Below are 19,490 nucleotides of genomic sequence, written 5' to 3'. Positions count from 1 at the left end.
TCTTAAAGATATTATTGCACAATATTTTATGGTATAATAATTCTTTAAATTATAGTTTAAAAAATAAATAAAGCAAACCAAATCTTTATTAGTTATAACAAATTTGTTTTCTTTTTTAGTTTAAATGGAATGGTTGGTCTGAAGCTTCGTTAATGAGGTATATTCGCAGAAGTTATCAAGTTGGTTTTATTCATGCTTTTGTAGCATCTCTGTCTGTCATTGTTGTATCTGAATTGGGTGACAAAACATTTTTTATTGCTGCCATATTGGCAATGCATCATTCAAGACTTGTGGTATTTCTTGGAGCAATGACTGCATTAGTAGTGATGACCATTCTTTCTGGTAAGAAACATGAAGGAAATGTTATTCCTTAGATCAATTATTTTGCATTTTTTTTTTAGTTTTACATATAACAGTAGCGTGTGATATGTGTAAGACAAATTGATTATATCAATACAGTCAAACTTCAGGTTTTGAACAATTCTGTTTACAAATTTTGAATGCCATATTTTCCCCGGTTACCATATGATAACTCAGTTACTGAACAAGCTACTAGTCAAGAGTCGACCACAGATTAAAGAGACAGATGGTCAACTCCATATACTTAGTGTGTTAAAGAAAGTCAATGACAGGACTACCAATTCAGAAGTTAGTGGTACTGACATTGCCTGGCAGGTGTCATTAGACATTATGACATGAACCATTGATGACGTTATTCAAATTAGATTTAACGAGCATGTGGGTAAGATACTACCATTTATTGGTACGTGTCTCTCTTGAATTTAAATCAAATTAATTAATAAAAATTGCATTAATTGACATTTGTATAATATAAATGACATCCACAAATCTGTGTTTAAAGGTGCTTAACTCAAATTAAATAACAAAACTTTATTAATATAACATTAATATTTAATTTAATATTTATTAATACTAGGTAGCCTGTTAATTAAAACTAAAAATAATAATTAAAACTCTGGGTTTTTACACCAAAACTAAAATTAAAAATAAAATCAAAATGAATTAATTTTAAATTTAAACCAAAGCAATTGAAACAATACTTTGGAAAGTGTGAATAAAGTACTTGTCCTTCTTGATTGATCTTCTTATTTCATCTAGGCAGAGTAGAGTCTCTATTTATAGCACTGTTTTTAAGTGATGATTTCAATTGGCAATGACAGAACATTTTGCTTTTAATATATATATATAATGGATATAGATAATATTATATTGCATTTTTAGATATTTTTATGCATGAAATACAGCTAAAAAGGTTTTTTTTTAAAAAAAAAGGCTTTGATTTGGGATTCAGGAACAGATTAATCCATTTTATATTGTTTATTATGGGGAAAATTTGTTTTGGTTTGAGAACAAATTGGTTTTTGAACAACTTTTAGGAATGAATTAAGTTTGAAAACTGAGGTTTGACTGTATAACTGTTCAGATAATCAAATAACAAAGACAACCAAGCAAATTTTAATAACAATTTTTTAAAATTGTCTTTTTAGAAAAATAATATAAAACTTTTTTTTAATAAGAGCTCATAACAGCCAGGAAAATTACACAACTCTCATTGCTAGATTTTTTTATTTCCGTTATTTTGAGTTTTGGGAGTTGGGTTGTGTTAGAGCCTAGCTAGAGCTTCATTTGCATAATCTCATAGCAAGATTTTCATAATAAATAGAGTTGCTTTTCACTGATTTAAATGAATTAGTCACATTTATAAATAATTATTAGGATTTATTCCTATAAATAGATGTTAGTAGAGAGACCAATTAAGCAAAAACTTATTTCTTGAAAGCATATATAATATGTAAATCAGCAATGTATAAAAGAATGTTGTCAAACATATCTAGTTTTCAATTCTGTTGGTTGCTGTTTAACTGTTGAATTGTAAGTTGTCAGTTCAAATCAGGGGTGATTCTTTTCTCTAATAAGGTTTTTGCACTTTTGAATAATTGTAATGTGTATTTTTACTAATAACCAATTTTATTATTGTAATTAATGAGTTAAAATTTTGACTTCTGAATTACTTTGCAGTTGTAATTATTGTATTTCTAGTTTATTAAAGTTTGATTTTTAACAAATGCTGGTGCAAAGTTTTAAGTGGGAACATGCATAATTATGTACCCCTTAATTTTCAAAACACAAAGCTGGGATTTATGTAAGATGCATAAAATACTTAGGTGATAAAGGATATTGAATTACCTATCAAGTATGGCTAAGGGCTGCCTGTTTGAAACAAATACTAAATGACAAGCCTATGCATTGACTTTCTTCCAAAACTTTAGCATGACCAGAGTGATAAGCCTTGGTGTCTTTGATGCATGTAATCAACTCTGTTTTTCCTCAATTTCACTTGCATAGACCCTGTTCTTGATGAAACCCCCATAGAAAGAAAACTAATGGGAGTTCACTTCTAAATCCAACCCACGGCCCAAGAAAGTTGTTGTACAAGTTATTGCAAACAAGTCATGAGCTGTGTAAAGTGATTCCATTTACCTGCAGTAAGCTATTTGTCACTTTATATTTAATTCCATATTTCGAAACCGTGTTGTATCTTTATATTTGTTTTTCAAAACCGCAATGCAGCGTAATAATCAACACTTGGCATAACTCGCTCATTTATTTCAGCTTTTGTTGAGGATTGTTTCAAATACTAGGATGAAGATTTAATCCTACTTGGCACATACTAGACCTACCATAGACTTTTGCAATTAGACTAATCTTCGAAGTTCAGTAAAGTCTAATTGCGAAAGTCTAGGTCTAGTATGTACCAAGTAGGATTAAATCTTCAGCCTAGTATTTGAAACAATCCTCAACAAAAGCTGAAATAAGTGAGCGAGTTATGCCAAGTGTTGATTATTACGCTGCATTGCGATTTTGAAAAACAAACTTATATTTAATATTAAATCTATCAAATGCTAAGGATTTCTACAGCCAAAACTACATTTCCATCACAAAGTTTTAAATTTATAAAGAAAAGCTATAATGTATTTGAAAATGTTAAAAATTTATTTCAAATATAATATTTATAGAATCAGTTTTTAAACCCCTTAGTATTTTAATCTGGAAAACATTCAGATTTCTTTTTGTTTGTTTCATAAGGCTTAATAAGGAAAATAGCTTAATTGTCACATTTAAAAAAATCTATAAGGAAATAATTAAGAATAAAATATTTTTAGATTGGGATAAAGATACTAAGATTGTATAAAATACACAGTCAAGAAAGTAAATTCTTTTTGTGCATTAGAATCTGACCACCTCATTAAAATAGATAATTATATATTATCTGATTTAAGGGTTTATAAAGATCTAAATAGAATAAATTTTTGATTGAGTTTACAGTTATCTTAATTATGAAACATTACAAGAAAAATTTCCTGGAAAACATTGAGATATCCTGGTAAAATTATAGTAATTAACCTGTGGGCTTTTTGTATTTAAAAGACAATTTGAAAGCAGGTGCAGATTATATGCTAGAATTCTTATTGAATCTTAATTAATGACTTTATACTATGGGTTTTTTGTTTTTACATTTTCTTTTGTGCATTGCAGACATTCACCTGACACCACTTTTAGCCATTACATTCTTAAATTAAGAAATACATGTATATGAACACCTTGCTTTTAGTTCTTTCCTATTCATTTTCTGTTCCATGTTACTCTATGCTTTAATTGATATAAATTTAATTGTGAATGTTTAATATCTTCAATTTCTGGTAATTATATAACCTATAGCTTTTATCTATATAATGGCATTTTAGAGAATTTTGATGGTTAAGACAAGTAGAGTTGCCAACCATCAGCTTTTTGGGGTCCTGTCAACTTGTCAGCATTCTCATCTTGATTTTGCATTTGATGTCTTTTATTCTGGCACTTTTAGAAAAGCACACTAAGTTAGCTGAATTAAGATCAAAATAGGTGCAGACATACCAAACGTGGGGTTAAGTTGCCAGATTTGGTAATTAATCTCAAAATGAATAATTCAAACATCTAAATTGCATTTAATTAATAAATGCAGCTGTTTTAAGGAACAATGTCAGCCTTTCTCAACATTTTGAAGCTGACAGGTCTAGATTAATTAGTTGTGTGGCAACTAATGCCAGAGCTCACCGGATTGTCACCAGAGGGAGTCCAGTGGGATATAAAAGACCGGTTCAAACATGTGCCCTTCACCATTTTTGACTTCTTGTCTTTGTGTATGGACTACTTTAAACCAGTGCGAACTTTGAACTCTTTGTTGGCAACCATTGCCACATTGATGAGCTGAACATGATCCAATTTCATCTGGACATTCATGCCATCAATCTCAAATGATTTTTTTCCCCTCCTCATAACCGGATTCACCACTTATTTTATTTTGTGATATTTTTTGGGCAACCACATGGCCACAGAACAAAGGTCAATTAATTTCCCATGCCTACACTAGGTAAGTGTATCGTTTTTCTCGCTTATCAGAATTCTGTCCGCTCATACGCCCGGCTATCGAACAATTCGTGCATTTTATATTTAATCAATTACTATGCATCCATCCTTTGTTCTGAAAATCACCATGCCGCTCAGCAACCAGCCAAACACAATGGCCGTTAACATTACTCGGGTAGCTGTAAAGTCTCTGCTGTTTTGGAAGCCAAATCCAACATTATGGTTCGCGCAGCTAGAGGCACAGTTTGCCATCTTGGGAATTTCCACAGATTCAACCAAATTCAATCACATGATTTCCGCAATAGGATCCGACGTGGTCAACTCAGTCAGCAACTTAATTTTACAGCCACTGGCCAGCAAAAAATATGAGGCTCTCAAACGTCTCACAGAGCTACACTCTGAGAACCAAGAATCAAAGATTTGCATGCTCCTGCAAGGTTTGGAGTTAGGAGACCAGCATCCATCAACTATTAACATGTATGTGTGCTCTCATTGGTGAGATGGTTAGGGAAACCGCTATTAAAATTCTTATAGCTATCAAGATTATCAGTGAACACTCAAAGTATTCTTGCCACATTAAGCGAGGAACTATCCCAACTAGCTACAATAGCCGACAAAATCTCAGATCTGACCATCTCACAAAGTGTAAATTCTGCTTTGAGTCAGCAATCACTGCATTCTTCCTCTTTAGAGCTTCAAATTGAGCAGCTCACCAAGCAAGTAACAGAATTGTCGGCCATAGCGCAGTGTGATCGCCCACGTGAAAGAAGCAATACTCGTCCAACATATAACTCCAGGAAACGTAGTCAGTCCCGAGGCCATTACCACCATTCAAAGAGCCAACCAATAATCAATGCTTTTACCACATCAATTTCAGCGAGAGAGCCAAGAAATGCACACCTCCCTGCTCTTTCCAGACTGCAGGAAACTAACAGAGCAGCCATCTGGGCAAACCCACTGCACCTGGTTGCCAAGCGTAACGATGACTGGCGTCCCTACGGAGTCTATCACCGTCTGAATGCCGTTATGGTTCCTGACATGTATCCAGTCCCACACATCAAGGACTGCACTCAAGTGTTAGAGGGATCTACAATATTCTCTACACTTGACCTCGCTAGAGCCTACCATCAAATACCCATCCATCCAGCTGACATTCCGAAAACAGCAGTCACAACATCTTTCGGGTTGTTTGAATTTCCGGTGATGACGTTCGGTCTCTGTAATGCAGCCCAGACCTTCCAGAGGTTTATCAACCAAGTCCTCCATGGTCTGGATTACTGCATACCTTACTTTGATGATGTGCAGGTGGCATCCAAGAACAAAGAAGAGCACATGCGACATCTCCAAGAAGTTTTTCAATGTTTCCTCGGTTATGGTGTAACCTTAAATCCTTCTAAGTGCTCCTTAGAATAGCAGACTGTGTCTTTCCTTGGCCATAGGATTTCAGCGGAGGGTGGGAGCCCTCTTCCAAAAAGACTTTTATCCATCCGAAAGTTTCCCAAACCCACTACCATCTGAGAGCTGTGCCAGTTTTTGTCAATATTAAAAACTACTTCTACTTCTACAGACGTTTTCTGCCCAAAGCTGCATATGTTCAAGCACCACTTGACTCCTTCCTGACCAGAAGCAAGAAAAATGACAACACAAAAATAGTATGGACTCTGGAAGCACGACTTGCATTCTCTCAATGTAAAGAAGTGCTTGCAAATGCTGCTTCATTAAACTTTCCATCATCTGCAAAGCTGCTTGCACTTATGGTCAATGCCTCAGGCACAGCTATAGGTGCCATCCTGCAGCAAAAGTACCAAGGGGCATGAAAACCTTTTGCTTTTTTTCTCAAAGAAGTTGTCAACAGCACAGCGCAATTACAGCACATACGACTGAGTTATTGAGCGCCTACGCAGCTGTGAAACATTTCCAGCACATGCTAGAAGGTCAAAACTTCATATTTTTTACGGATCATGAGCAGCTGATCTTCGCATTTCGTCAACACTCCGACAAAGCTTCTCCGAGACAACTTTGCTACCTTTACTACCTATCACAATTTATAACAGACATATAACACATAGAAGGTTCTCACAATACCAGGTTGTTCAATAAGTTTTGTCGTTCGATAAGAAAAACACGATTTTATGGTTTGAAATACATTTTATTATTCAATATAATCTCCCTGAACTTCAATACACTTGTTCCAGTGATCTTCTAATTTATGGATTCCATCCCTAAAGTGAGAATCCAGAAGACTGTCGAAATACGCATCCATGGCTGCTATTACCTCTTCGTTCGATGAAAATCGTTTCCCACGCATGAATTTTTTTAGATGTGAGAACAGCCAGAAGTCAGAGGGAGCTAAATCTGGCGAATAGGGAGGATGTTGCAACAATTCGTATTTTAATTTACTGATTTTCGCAATGGTTTTTTGAGCTGTGTGAGAGGGGGCGTTGTCTTGATGAAAAATGATTTTTTTCTTTTTTAAACCAGGTCTTTTCTCATGAATTTTTACATCTAGCTGGTCCAAAAGGTTACAATAATAATCTGAGTTTATTGTTTTACCAGTTTGGAGGTAATCCACAAACAAAATTCCTTTTGCATCCCAAAAAACTGATGCTAACACCTTCTTGGCCGATTTCTGGACCCTAACACGCTTCGGAGCCGAAGTACCGGGTTCACACCACTCTTTAGCCTCTTGTTTTGATTCAGGATCATGGTGGTAGACCCATGTCTCATCCATAGTGATGAAACGACGCACAAAATTCTTTTTATCCTTTTTAAAACGCTCCAAATGTTGCTGAGAAAGTTGCATTTGAATGTGTTTTTGTTCCATAGTTAACGAATGCGGCACCCATTGTGCACACAGATTTCTGTAACTCAAAACTTCAGCCAAAATATTGCTCACACTGCCTAACAAAATTCCTAGGGCTTCTACTAAATCTCTCTCGGTTAATCGACGATCTTCCAAAACCATATGCTGTATTTTTGCTACGATTTCTGGTGTTGATGCACTTTTTGGACGCCCTTCACGTGGATCGTCTTCAAGACTCGTACGACCACGTTTAAATTCAGCAACCCATCTTTCTACTGTTCTGATTGAAGGTGAAGAGTCCTTATACACTTTTAACAATCGTTCGTGAATTTGTTTTGGTGCTACACCTTCCAAAAATAAGAATTTTATCACTGCACGATATTCGATTTTTTCCATTGTAAAAAAATACAATGACACGTCGACTTTGAACAGCTGCAAATATACAATGAGTTGACGGATCTACTTGAAACTTGACACGTGTTTATGAAATAGTAGTACAGTAGAGCCTCGATTATCCGACCCCCGATCAACCGACCGTCCTGGTCGGCAAATTTCAAATGTCCACTATTGATTTGGCGCTACAATATATGGCTATGTCTTGGCTATTTTAATATTATTTTTACGTGTTTTAGCTGGCAACACTGGATCGACCATGAAAGAAAGCCAGTAATTAAACGAAGCTTAACTTTCTAATTTTTAACGATACAATAGCGATGATTATTATTTTAAAAAATTTTTACATCGATGAAAATTCAACGCAAAGTAGGTTAATAGCGATATATTAATATACTAATTACATGGGATATAACAATATACTACACTAATAATAGATTTTTTCATACTTTTCGGTTATCTGCCCTTTCAATTATCCGACCAACCCCAGTCCCCAATTAGGTCGGATAATCGAGGCTCTACTGTACTATTTATAGAATAATAAAGTGACGCTCCTAGTAGCGCCACCTCTTATCGAACGACAAAACTTATTGAACAACCTGGTATAGTTGCTGATTCACTATCCCGCATATCTACGACAGACATGCCATTGCAGATAAGATTTGAAAGAACTCGCCAACCAGCAACGAACTGACAATGAGCTTAAGGAACTTCTGGAAAAGCCTAACTCCACAGGGCTGTCCTTCAAACCATGTCCAGTAGCAACGACTGCACACTCAAAACATGCAGTTTTCGTCCACAAGGAACACTCCACCTGCTGTCACGCATTCATTCATCATGACACAATTCGCAAGCTCATACAACCAACCTATGACGGATCATATGAGATGATATCTCGGATGGGAATGGTGTACAAAGTCCAAATCGACAAATGAACTTCATCCATAAATATCGATCGACTGAAGCCAGTCTTCACGCCATCTCCTTAAAGCCACATCTGATCCCAACATCACAGCTCCAAACACATGTTTGCATACTCCAGTCCAGCCAGTTCCCGCAGACACATCACCTCCCACTTCTAAAGCCTCATCTTTAACTACCCGCTCAGGACATCGTGTCCGGTTCAACCAACACTTTAACTCCTCATGCCTTTGGCACTTGGGGGAGTACTGTGGCGACTAATTCCGGAGCTTGCCCAATCACCACCAGAGGGAGTCCCGCAGGATATAAAAGACCGGTTTGAACACGTGCCCTTCACCGTTTGACTTCTCATCTTTGTGTGTGGACTACTTTAAACCAGTGCGAACTTTAAACTTTTTGTTGGCGACCACCACCACAGTTGTGTTAAACAGGCTAACATAATAATTGTCATCCTAATAAACTATAAACTTATTTCTCTTTTCATTGCTATAAACTGATTTATGACATTTGAAACATACATTTAAAACAACATTTGTACAGTTAATCTAAGGTTATTATGTTTTTACATAATAGAATTACTTTCTATCATTTTAAGAAATTGAAAGTAACATCATTACAAGTTTGGTTTAAAAAATGAAGCTAATACACATAAAACAAATTCAATAAAAATATTAACTTATACTGGAATTAAAAAGAATTATAAAAAAATTACCATCTTTTAAATACTCCAGCAAATAATTTAATATTGTAAGACGATTGGAAACGTTCTTACAATATTAAATTATTTGCTGGAGTATTTAAAAGATGGTAATTTTGCATAAAACAAATTTCTGTACAAAGTAACATCATATAAAATAACTTTTGAGTTAGAAGACAATAGTAAAATAAATTAACTTATTGAAATAATCAACCATACATTTTTTGGGTAATTTTAAAGTCTTTATCCTTTTCCAACATTCCAACCAGAAACAGATGATTAACAACATGATGATACATACAGTTATTTGTAAAAAAACCAATGATATGATATTAAAAAACACATACACACATAGGTTTGATGTCGACCTTTTCTGAGGATACGACCTCAACGACATGGCATTAAAATTTTTCAAAACACCACTCAGGTCATTTTTTGTTGTATTTATACCCATCTGCAAACTCCTGGTGAAAATTCAGGAATGATGGGTGGAAATTATTTGTATGGTTATAATTATTTCAATACACTTTCTGACAATTATTCAACTTTTCAATTATTTTGCTTTATAATTAGCATTACTTTCATTGTTCCAATAATTAACCTCTACTTCTATTTTGACCACAGGGCAAATAGATTCTTACTACAGAAGCTATAGTTCCTGGCAAACAAAAAAAAAAAAATTCTACGAATTATTACAATCTTGAAATTAAAGATCGTTTTTGTGCATTTTATTAAATATTTTGACCACCTATCAGCTGCATTTGATTTTTTATTCTTCCCATTTCTAAAAGTGTTAGTTATTACGTATAGTATTTGTCAGTACTCATTGATCAAATAATCAAATTTCCTCTGTTTCTGTTGAACTTTGTTGAAATTATTTTGTATTTCTTGCAATATCTATTCAAATTTATTATCCTTATCAATGCAAAATAAACATTGACTAATAAATCACGAGTTTGGAATACAATATACAAATGTATTTAATATATAAACCAGATAGCTAAATTTTTGATTTTCAAAAAGGGACAAAAGTGAAAATTTTATTGAAATGATGAAATGGCTAAGAGAGAACAAAATGCTGATACTTTACTGTTCAAGGTGGCACATATGGTCAGCTTATTATTGTGATATAGAAGACAATGATGTTATTTTAACTTAATATTGATTTTGTGCAGCTAATAATTATATATGTGTATATATATGGTTAAGTCATTCCTTTCCAAAAAGTATAAATACCTGATTTATTAAACTGCTCTAATGTGTATTAATAACAAGAATTCATTGTAAATTTGATAACAGTTATAAATTAAAAGCATTCTAACTTCTAATGATTAGAAGTTAAAATGATTAGTAGATGATTAGATTGAAAAGATCAATTTAGCTATGGAGAAGCCACCTGTATTTTTACACATAGTTAAACCTATTATTATGTTATTGATTCATGCAAAGTTCACATTAATGTGAAGTAAGTTGTAGCCCTGTGGATGAGGATAGGCATTCTGATGTTAGAGAGTTCAATTTGTGAAAAATATCAGTTAATATGTAATACAAAGCTTGTGATCTCATGAATTTGATAACAATTATATTACATCAATTAATACAAAGCACATTGTTTCCAGTTTCCCCAATCATACAAACCAAAGTGGAAGGTGGTTTTAGGACAACTTTCCTACATATCTTGGTCGGCGAAGCCATTACTAAATAAATAAATAAAATACTTTCTTACTGGAACTACACTATAAATAAAAATCAAAACCTTTAAACAATCCAGCAAATTGTTTTTTAATATCTTAAAAACACTTTCAAATGCATTTTTAAGATATTAAAATACGATTTGCTGGATTGTTTAAAGGTTTTGATTTTTATTTATAGTGTAGTTCCAGTAAGAAAGTATTTTATTTATTTATTTAGTGGAAGGTGGTTTTTTCTTCAACCTCCAATGGTCCATAAAACAAAGACAAGTGTAAATAACAAAATGAATTTATTACCAAAAGTTAGGTACAAACATGGTTACTTTTCAACATAATCATTGTGAAGATTGAAACATTTGTCATATCTAGACAAGCTTTGCAATCCCCTCTTCATAGAATGTTGCTACCAGTGATTTGACCAGTGTTGCTATCAGTGATCAGTGAGTTGTTTTGAAGATTGTCATTAGTCTCGAACGTCTGCCTTCCTAGCCATATTTTCAGTTCAGAGAAGAGGTGGAAGTCTTCTCACATTAAAGGTGTGTGAAGACTTCCACCCAGATTGGAACTTTTTAAACACCCAGTGTATAGCCCTGATTTAGCACCAAGTGACTTCCATCTGAACTGAAAATGTGGCTAGGAAGGCAGAAGTTTGAGATTAATGACAATCTTCAAAACAACGTTAAGACCCATCTCAAGTCACTGGCAGCAACATTCTATGAAGAGGGGATTGCAAAGCTCATCCAGATATGACAAATGCCTCAATCTTCACAGTGATTATGTCAAAAAGTAACCATGTTTGTACTTAACTTTTGATAATAAATTTCATTGTTCTAACAATTAACCTCTACTTCTATTTTGACCTCAAGGAATTTGTGAGTGAATAGATTCTTTTAATCTCAAACATTTTGTTATTTACATTTGTCTTTGTTTATGGACCATCGGAAGTTGAAAAAAAAACCGCCCTCATACAACACACATCTTAACCAAATGCACATTTTTCAAACACTGGCCACATCATTTATGATGATGATGAGGATGATACTGTTATTGGCAATGCAGTCATTAAACATATGCCACACCAATGATATTCACTCCAACTTGCAAAATTACTCTCTCTTTTAGTTAGAACTTTGAAAAGAAAATAATATAGCTTTTACATTCTTGAACTTATTGTTTATAAACTTGTTCTATTCTTAACCCAGTGTGAATGAGGTGAGAAATTGTTACACCAGCTACGAGGTGGGTAGGAGATACCCAAAACTTTGATACCGAATTTTTTATACTATAATTGTGTATTAAGTATTTTTTTACTTGGAATAATAATAACAGTATCTATTCAACAAGATAAGTAAATAAAATATTGTTTAAGATTGAAAAGCATTCTTTTTAATTGAAATAACAAAGTGTCTATATTTTCTTTGAAAAAGTACAAGTTTTGATAGTTTAACATTTTTCCATATAAAATTCTAACAAAATTACAACTTCTTTGGTTAATCAACATAACTATAGTATCTTTCAATTATAAAAATAGAAAAAAAACTAAAAGGTCTTATGAGATCAATTTGCACAGCACCAACATTACACCTACAAATCAGCACAATCTCCACACATAAAAATCGCATGCTTCATACATATTGGCTTCTCACACTTCAAACAGCAATGTTTTGTTTTCCTACCAGTTTTTTTAGTGCAGTCACCACATCTGACATATTTACCAGCCACTTTTTTGGAAGCAGGTAATGAAGGTTCTCCCAGATGATCAGTAATCACTTTTCGAGTTTCCCTTGGAAGATGTATGTTTTGTTGTCTAATGCAAAGACTATCATTTGAGAAATCTAGAAATAAATCTAAGAATACTATAAATAACTGTAACTCATAAACTTACTGTCAACTCAAAAATGTAACACCGACTATGAGGTCGGGTGTGATGTACCTCAGCCACCTTTGCTCATGTGTATCTCCCTTTGACACTGGCAAAACACTAAATTCAACACTTCACCTCGCCTCGCCCCCCCACTCCCTTACCTCCAGCTACTGTGAAAACGGGATTTGCATGGCAACAATAACATTAAATAATCTGCGTTTAAAATCTTCTTGGGTATGACATACCCGACCTCACTCATACCAGGTTAAAGTAGAAGGTGTGGTTACTGTATGTTCAAATTCTGTGTAACATCCTTGTAATCAAAAAATGATCCTATATAAATATTTAAATTTTTTCAAAGCTATATCTATGTGTTAAATCATATGCCTCTGTGTCCTTATCATATAGTTTAGTACTTAAAATGTCTACTAAGACTTGTTATACGGTGACCTGGTTCTGCAAAATTAAGAAAACTGATCAGAAAAAAAGTCTTTATTTTTCACCTGTACACATTTTACACAATATTATTGTGTTTTGAACCTGTTGGTCCCTCATCAGCAGGTTTACAGCAAATGATGTCTAAAACAAAATTTTAGACATTGTTTGCTGATGAGGGACCAAAAGGTCCGAAACACAATAATATTGTGTAAAATGTGTACAGGTGAAAAATAAAGACTATTTTTTTCTGATCAGTTTTCTTAATTTTGCAGAACCAGGTCACCGGTATAATACAATGGCATAGCGAGGGGGGTGCAAGGGGGTGTATCATGCACTGGGCACCACTGGCAGAGGGGTGCCCAAATGGTCTCCAAGACAAACTGTATGTGTTTCTGGAGGGGGGTCACCAATAAAGTGTCGTGCCCTGGCCGCCAGTTATGTTCATTACACCACTGGTATAATAGTCCTATTAATTAATAAAATAATTCCTAGTAGACATTTTAAGTACTAAACTGTATCTATGTGATTTATAGATTTTCCTTGATCGTTTTTCCAACTGTTAATTTGAACCTCACTGAAAGCTGATAATCATTAACTCTACTGTTCATATTTCAAAGAAACCAATTTAAAAAAAAAAAAAACAGTATGAATGATTAGAAGAGAGTTAAATAAACTTTAATGTTAATCCTGTAGTTCTAAATCTTTTTCAAAGAAAATCATTGCTTGAAAATGTCATTCTCCAGGTTCAATAACATAACAGGGAAAATTATTGACTTTTGAAATAATGTTAAAAATAATGATAAATCTTTGGACAGTAACATTCATATAACAGAACTGTAAATGGAATTATAATTTCATTTTTAATTGTTTTTAAATTTTATACAAAATGGCAATGCAAAAACTAATTTTATTTGACAGTATTAATTTTTAAACTTTTAAGTTTATTCATTGTAATTGCATATTTTATCTATTTAGTTTAAATGGTCTTCTTAAAAACATATTAAAAAAAAAAAAACTACACTAATACAATTATAAAGCATTTTCTAATTTTTTTAGAATGAATTAACAATTATTATATTGTACAAATATAGTACAGGTATACCTCAATTTACGTCGTTTCGAGTTACGTCGTTCCCGATTATACGTCATTTGTCAAAAAAGTATATGGATAAATAAAAATCAAGTTTAAGTCATTTTATTCAACTTTACGTCAGTCTGCCACAAATATTGAAACCGTAATATCACTAGAAAAACATTTAAAGCACATAAAATCGTATTAAAATATATACATTTACAAGTATAGTATGTGCTGTATTTACATTACCTGCATTCATAAATTTAGATTACTTTCTTCTGTACTATATTAAAAACTAAAATTTATTTGTCTGTAAGCTTAAAATAGATCCTTATTAATCATATATTATTTAAAATGCATTAATAAATAAAATACAGAACTGAGAATGGTAATTTATGGTTTAGCCTAGTGACGAGTAGATTTGGAGACAAGTAAATTCGACTTGTCATTTTTCGACTTAAGTCGCCTCTCCTGGAACCAATTACCAACGTAAGGCGAGGTATACCTGTATTTACATGGTCTATTAGATATGTCATAACATTATAAAGTTTAAAATACACAAAAATCAAATCAGGCTAATTAAACATTCTGTCTGTCTTCTTTCCTTCAGGAAAGATTTCAGCATTTATAATTCATTTTCTTAAAAAATATTTACCAGCTTTTAGTTTTTAATGATTTTTCCTTTTATCATCATTTCTTTCCTAGTAAAAATTTAATGTTTTAAGTTATAAAAGATCAATTTTTTTTAAAAAAAACATTACGTTATATTAGATTGCAGTTTATAAAACTGCAATACAACATAAAACTGTAAAATTGTAGAAACATTTAAAAACTTTTTAAAGAAAAGTTTATGGAAAATTTTATAAATTAAAACTTTCGGTTTTGAAAGATATATGATGTTCAAATATATTATCATCAATATATATTGTAACGGAAGTTGAAATAACCACACTTGAATTTTAAAATATAATGTATACAAAGAATATAAAAATATTAAAATAATGCTTAAATATGATTTCTAAACATTGAATAACTTTTAATAATCTAGCAATATGCATCAGTTTATTTATTTATTAAAATAATATAAAATTAACAACAAGCCTTAATGAATGAGTTTAAATATTTATCTGCTTTGTTATTATTACATTTATAATCTTTTCCAAAATAAGAATGGAGCCATGTTTATTTGTTATATATACAAAGGAAAATTGTTTAGTATTCATTATGAAGTAGAACATGTATTAGAAAAGTATATGTTTAAACTGTTATAATCTATTTGAAATTTCTCAAAATTTTTGCAAAAAAATCTATGATTATAAAAAAAACAAACAAAAAGATCATGACATTATGTTTAAATTTTCAGTTTCTATTCTGTTCCATTCTATTCAATTTTGATATAGCTTCATTACTTAGTTACAGTGATTGTAGCAGGTTGGCTCCATTCTTATTCTGGGAAATACTATAGTGTAAATGTTTTTACTTCTTATAAATACACTATACTTTTAACTGCCTACAAAAGATAATGATTAATTGATTAATAGTGAAAATGAGTGAATCCTGTCTGCAATATGATAACGTTAAGACAATTTTTAGATAGATAGTTCAAATAGAAAATAGATTTTAATAAATATCACTGTAAATATTTAACACATTATGTAGTATTTATTCTCTTTAATAAATTTTTATATAATTATCCGAAAATGGGAGAAACTAACAAACTCATCAATCAAAATAACTCTGAAACATTTGAATTTAATAAAAATTTAATTGAACCACTCTTAATTTCAAAAAAAAAAGAAAAAAAGACCCTGTAAAATATGTTAAATTCACTAAACCAAGATAAAATAACCCCATTCAACATTTTAATTAACACTTAAATGATATAAATTATCATCTTTATTTCTTTGCTAGTTAAAATTTAAGTATCTTTTTCAAATTATTCATCACCAATAATTCCAAAACCAATTTTTATTGGCTTCAAACTGGAAAACATATAATACTTCACATATGTTTATATATTATAACAGGAAAATTGAAAATAAAAAAAGAATTCTAATGTACCACAGTTGAATTTTTTATTTTTTTTATGAACTTTGGAACCTACAAAAATTTATTACTATATTAATCCAGAGATAAGTGAGAATCAGAGTCTAAAGAACTAACCAAAGGCCAGACAACACTAAAACATCATACAGTAACTATTTAGGAAAAATAAATGATCTGTTTCAGTATAATAAACAAAAAATTTCTTCTAAAATATTGAATTTCTGAAACAGAAAATTACAAAAATGATTTAACTCGTCACATTTTTAATTTTTACAGATTCTACAATTTCTATTTTTTTAAGATAAATTTTAAATTTTATTTTATATAAAATAAATAAAAATATAACAAAGACAATGTGATTGGAAATTAAATTATTCTTCTAAAAAACAAAAACACAATTTTTAACAATTCTTTAAAAAATTTATAAATTTGATTCCATTTTCAAATTAGATACGTTTAAATAAAAATTAAATCGAGAGGAGGAAGACAGAAGAAAAAAAGAAAACAAACGACGAAATTGTTGTTACACCAAGTGAAACACGTGCTTAGTAAATGTATGTTAACCGTAAAATAATAAATCATTTAATTAATTTATATTTTTCATACCTGAAAAGCCTGTCCCGCCCCACTGTTTGAGTGTTGAACCTTAATATTACATCCATCATATTGGCCGGCATCGCGCTCTCTTCTCTATTCACTTATCGATTTTATATTTCCCAATGATAATTATACTAAAACGAATCGCATAAGTTTAATATTTATTACATCTATGTTTGTTATCCTTAGTTGTTTTGACTACGTTCATAGATGTGAAGCCTATTTTTTTTTTTTTTTTTTTTTTTTTTTTTTTTTTTTTTTTTTTTTTTTTTTTTTTTTTTTTTTTTTTTTTTTTTTTTTTTNCTGACAGCGCCATCTGATGAAGAATTTAGGTTTCATTTAATTCTTTTATTATTTTTTTTCCTTCGATTTTTACCCGAAAAATAAATATCGTCTGTTGTAATTTTTTAAATTTTATTATTATAATTATTCTTTTCTTTTTTTCGCCTCGAATTGGTTTATATAGTAAAATTTTCGTATACTCTATACGGAAAATATTTAGAATATGACGTATTGGAATGACGAAAAGTGATTTTAGTGAAGATTCATCGATCCGATATTATACGTGTACAGTACATTACGTATTGGGTTGGCTTGCATTGTTTTCGGTCCCAAATACAAGTCTTGAAAATTCAAAGAAATAAAACAGTCAGTTATTAATTTAGTGTGCCTTTCTTACGGAAAACGTGAGCGCGTTGACTGGTAAAATGGCTTTAATACAACTGGATAAACAAGTCAATGACATGGTTTGTTGAAATGAGCTATGTCAGTGGCTTGCCTATCCAGCTGTGTTAATATATTTGCTTTTAGCATAAAATACCGTAGTACAGTATATCTTTCATGAGTAAGCAGGTTCATTGGCAAAATTGTGTTGTTTCTTATAATTAAGTTAGTATGAACTTTCATTCCCTTCTGAAAATTTTAGTGCTAAAACCCTTGTTTATACTTTTGTTGTCATGCGAAACATTAGTTTGCAATGAATTAATTAACCTGTAACGGAAAACTAGTAACGTTTAAATGCCTCATAGTGAAACTGGCTAGCAATTATAAAGGATGGTAAATAATGTCATGACTTAAACTCCTTAAGAAATACCAAAAATTACATATCAGATTCGAACTTAAATTCTTTATAGCAGAGCCAATGGAGAAAAACCACTAACGTTGGTAGTTGGTCACTCGCGGGTTCATATCTGATCAATGGGCTAGCCATGTAGAATTTTTCGGTTCTTCACAGGTCTAATACTTAAAAAGGGCGGCCGGATGGCCAAGCGTCAAGGTGGCAACCTATCGCTCTGGGGAATCTGGAATCGAGTCCTCAGGAATTTTTCGAGGTGATCCGTCTGGATATGTCGTCTCCTATCCCTCACCACCCGGCCGCCCCATTGTGGGCCTGTCCGAACCCATAAAGGAATTGCTAAAAAGAGAACCTCTTACAAGTTAGTGCCCAGAGGCGGGAAGAGTTAAAAAACAATACTTAAAAAGGTACCAGTTTCCCATAGAATCTTCTCCCGTTAGGTACCGTTCCTTTAGCAGATCGCTCGTATGTCGCATTTGCGAGGCCGAGACCTTACCTATCGACGTGAGACGGGCCGTCGAATCAACATCAATAAACGTGTGACTTATTCTTGTAAACAGAACCGGAGACGCGAAGAAATGGGGTACTGTAAGATTTAATTGTCACATTCCCGGTCGTAGATCGCGAGGGAGAGTAAAGGAGTGATAGCAAGGAGAGTTCTGCAGTCACCCTACACCGAGTTCACAGCGAAAAAAGCGAACGCTTTTTCGGAGGGGTTGCGGCTAGGACTGTGCAGACATAGCTGCGTCCTCTCCGAAGCAGAAGAAAAAAAATTCGGTAATTTACGGAAATCGCTCGAGAAGGAGCGTGACCGTATCCTCGGGAGATCGGTCCGTACAGGGTGTTCGACAGCCCCAGAACCCAAATCGCGCCCTTAGCAACAGATCGGAGATCAAAGGAGATGCGGCAGACCACCAGTTCGGACCAACTAGAAATCGGGGTGTTGGGGTAAAATCGTATAAAAGCCCGGATTTACAAGGACACGGCGAGATTGTGGTCAAGATCATTCGCCCGTGGGTCCAGAGAAAAGGACAGTTCCGAGGGACAGACAGCTGAAGAATGACGATCTTCTTCAGTTGTCTGTCCGAACGACCTAAGAGAAAGAAACCTCCACCCGAGATCCACTTTCAACCATTGCCTACCAGGATGTTTTCGACCGTCACCGTTTACTTCTCGTCAAGGCAGCAACAGAACTCTCACTTTTCCTTTTTTGTGTGGCATCTGACGGAAAAGTTTCCGCTGTACATTGTGTAAGCATGTCTTATTATATTAAACGCGAGTATCATTGTCAATCAGTATCCATGTGAATTTCTGGATTCAGTTTCACTATCCCATACGTTCCTAAATTCTCGCGTCATCCTGACCGATCGCAAGAATATCCCTGTCTTTCACCGGAAGACAGACCATCGTCGGGTAGCGTCCTTAACATTGTTGTATCCTCCCAAATCAACCAATCATTTTT

At 32.9% G+C, this 19,490-nt stretch overlaps 1 protein-coding gene across 1 annotated transcript in view; it reads right to left on the bottom strand.

The window, feature by feature from the left end:
• LOC111638184 (peroxisomal membrane protein 11A-like) overlaps nt 1–17,215 on the bottom strand; it is a 56,462-nt gene extending 39,247 nt beyond the window's left edge. The window contains exon 1 of the mRNA XM_023383859.1: nt 16,963–17,215. Coding sequence (XP_023239627.1) covers nt 16,963–17,033 — 71 coding nt within the window. The 5' untranslated portion in view covers nt 17,034–17,215. The remainder of the gene's footprint in view (nt 1–16,962) is intronic.
• Between the last annotated feature and the right edge of the window lie 2,275 nt (nt 17,216–19,490).

Source organism: Centruroides sculpturatus, unplaced genomic scaffold (assembly GCF_000671375.1).
Source record: "Centruroides sculpturatus isolate CEXI.00-Female unplaced genomic scaffold, Cexi_2.0 scaffold767, whole genome shotgun sequence".
Taxonomy (NCBI): Eukaryota; Metazoa; Arthropoda; class Arachnida; order Scorpiones; family Buthidae; genus Centruroides; species Centruroides sculpturatus.
Note: the sequence above shows the minus strand (reverse complement) of the source record. Positions and strands in the feature narration are given on the sequence as shown.